Genomic DNA, 2,288 nt, shown 5'->3' with positions numbered 1-2,288 from the left:
AACCCCCCGGGGGGTCCTTTTTTTGGGTGTCCCCCCGCCCCCCCTGGTTCCTTTAGCTTCCGGGGCTTTTTCTTTTTTCCCACGCGGGGGGGGTTTTTCCAGTACAAGCTCCGCAAACAAAAGAAATCTTTTGGCTTGGCCCTTTTGAAACCCCCCGAAGGCCCACGAACGCCCACGCCCAAAGCGCCCAAAGGCGCTCATGACAAAGACCCGCCAAGGTGGTATTCCTTTTCACATGAGGTTACCTCATCTCCAGGGTTCCCGGCTGGTGGGGGCTGGACCATCACCCGTTATACCGACTTCTTTCGCACCGTCCCGCAGCCTCACCTGGCGTTAGTTCTCTTGAGGTTAGAGTTTTCCTTTCCTTTCCCATGTGCTCTGCCCTGGGACCATCACCAGGGGGTGTGTGGGAGGGGCGGATGGACGAGGTACACGCACCGCGGCGACCGGACCTGGGCCCTCGCCCCCCCCCCATGCCGCCATGCCGCCGGTCGAGGCGAGACGTTCAGCCCAAGGTCTCTGCCATACATGCCGTGGCGGGCTGGAACCCAATAATCTCGTCATGGAGCTGTACTTGTTCGAGACTGCTCGTTCGGACGGCCCATGGTGACTTCAGGTTCAGCCGGAAGGTGGTGAGGACCCGCTCCCACCGGAGACCACCATGTCGGCGAGCCCATCGAGGACGAGCTTGGACGAAGATGTGCTCATCATCGCCCAGATGGCTCGGACTTCATAAACCCCCTGATCTCGCCCCGTCCATAAGCTCCATCATCCTTGGAACATCATCAGACCAGCACAGACTACTACCATTCTACCACAACTACTACCATCTTACTTTATATCTGCTCGTTGAAACACACTTCCATCCCACCCTCTACACTTGTATCCCCAGTCTCCCGCGCAAAAGGTCTCCTCATCATCCCTGACCTTGACCACCTTGGACATAAGTCTTCTCTCACACCCACAACCAACACTACATACCACTTTTTTTCTTCACCCTACGTCTCCCGTACGAAGCCCTCACCAGCTTCCTACGCCCCTCTCCCTCCTCCACCCCCACCCTCTTGTTGTTTCTCACACAAACACACACATACACACACACACACACACCCACACACATTACATCACAATGGACAGCCGTCTTACTTCTGGTGCGGCCTCGCCCGTCTCCCTCTTCTCCAACAACAGCTCTGCCATCACAACACCCGAGCCCGACTCGGACAACGAGGGCTATGCCACGCTCGCGCCCAGCACCAACGCCAACAGGAAGTACATCCTCGTGCTCGGCGGGCTCGGCTTCATCGGTTCGCACACATCGCTCGAGCTCCTCAAGGCCGGCTACAGCGTCATCATTGTCGATGACCTGAGCAACAGCTTCCACGACGTGCTCAGCCGCGTCAGGACAGCGGCCGAGACGTGGTGCAAGGCCAACCGCAAGCCCATGGGCGAGATCCAGTTCCACAAGGTCGACTACCGCAGCAAGGCCATGCACTTCCTGCTCGAGTCGTACTCTGACCTCGTCACGGTGCCGTCGGAGACGGCGGGCGGCGCGCCGCGGCTCACGAGGCAGTCGCGCATCTCGGGCGTCATCCACTTTGCGGCGTTCAAGTCGGTCAGCGACTCGATCGCCAGCCCCATGGCCTACTACCGCAACAACGTGTGCGGGCTCGTGGACCTGCTGGAGCTCCTCGGCAAGCACAACATTTTCAACTTTGTCTTCTCGTCGTCGGCGACTGTGTACGGCACCAAGGCCGACGCCGGCAAGCCGCTGCGCGAGGAGGACCTCGTGCACCACGCGACGACGTACACGGACGCCGCGGGCCGGCAGCAGACGGCCATGCCGGACGTGTCGGGCCTGCAGTCGCCGTACGCGCGGTCCAAGTACTTTGGCGAGGCCATCCTCGCGGACCTCGCCTACTCGGACACGCGCTGGCGCATCATCGCGCTGCGCTACTTCAACCCCATCGGCTGCGACGCGTCGGGCCTCCTCGGCGAGGACCCCAAGGGCGTGCCGACGAACCTGTTCCCCGTCATCACGCAGGTGCTCACGGGCGACCGGCCGCAGCTCGACGTCTTCGGCACCGACTGGGCGACGCGCGACGGCACGGCGGTGCGCGACTTTATCCACGTCTCGGACCTCGCGCGCGGCCACATTGCCGCCCTCGCCGCCGGCGTCGACGCCCCCTTCCGCACCTTCAACCTCGGCACCGGCAACGTCACCACCGTCAGCGAGGCCGTCGCGAGCCTCGAAGCTGCTGTCGGCCGCGCCATCCACGCTCAGCCTGGCC

At 62.1% G+C, this 2,288-nt stretch overlaps 1 protein-coding gene across 1 annotated transcript in view; it reads left to right on the top strand.

Moving 5' to 3' along the window:
* Positions 1-1,129: 1,129 nt before the first annotated feature.
* VDAG_08040 (UDP-glucose 4-epimerase) overlaps positions 1,130-2,288 on the top strand; it is a gene marked incomplete at both ends in the record, with an annotated part of 1,493 nt that continues 334 nt past the window's right edge. Inside the window, one exon of the mRNA XM_009652806.1 lies at positions 1,130-2,257. Coding sequence (XP_009651101.1) covers positions 1,130-2,257 — 1,128 coding nt within the window. The remainder of the gene's footprint in view (positions 2,258-2,288) is intronic.

This window comes from Verticillium dahliae, genomic scaffold (assembly GCF_000150675.1).
Source record: "Verticillium dahliae VdLs.17 supercont1.18 genomic scaffold, whole genome shotgun sequence".
NCBI classification, from domain to species: domain Eukaryota; kingdom Fungi; phylum Ascomycota; class Sordariomycetes; order Glomerellales; family Plectosphaerellaceae; genus Verticillium; species Verticillium dahliae.
The sequence above is the reverse complement of the archived record's forward strand: the minus strand, read 5'-3'. Positions and strand labels throughout refer to the sequence as shown.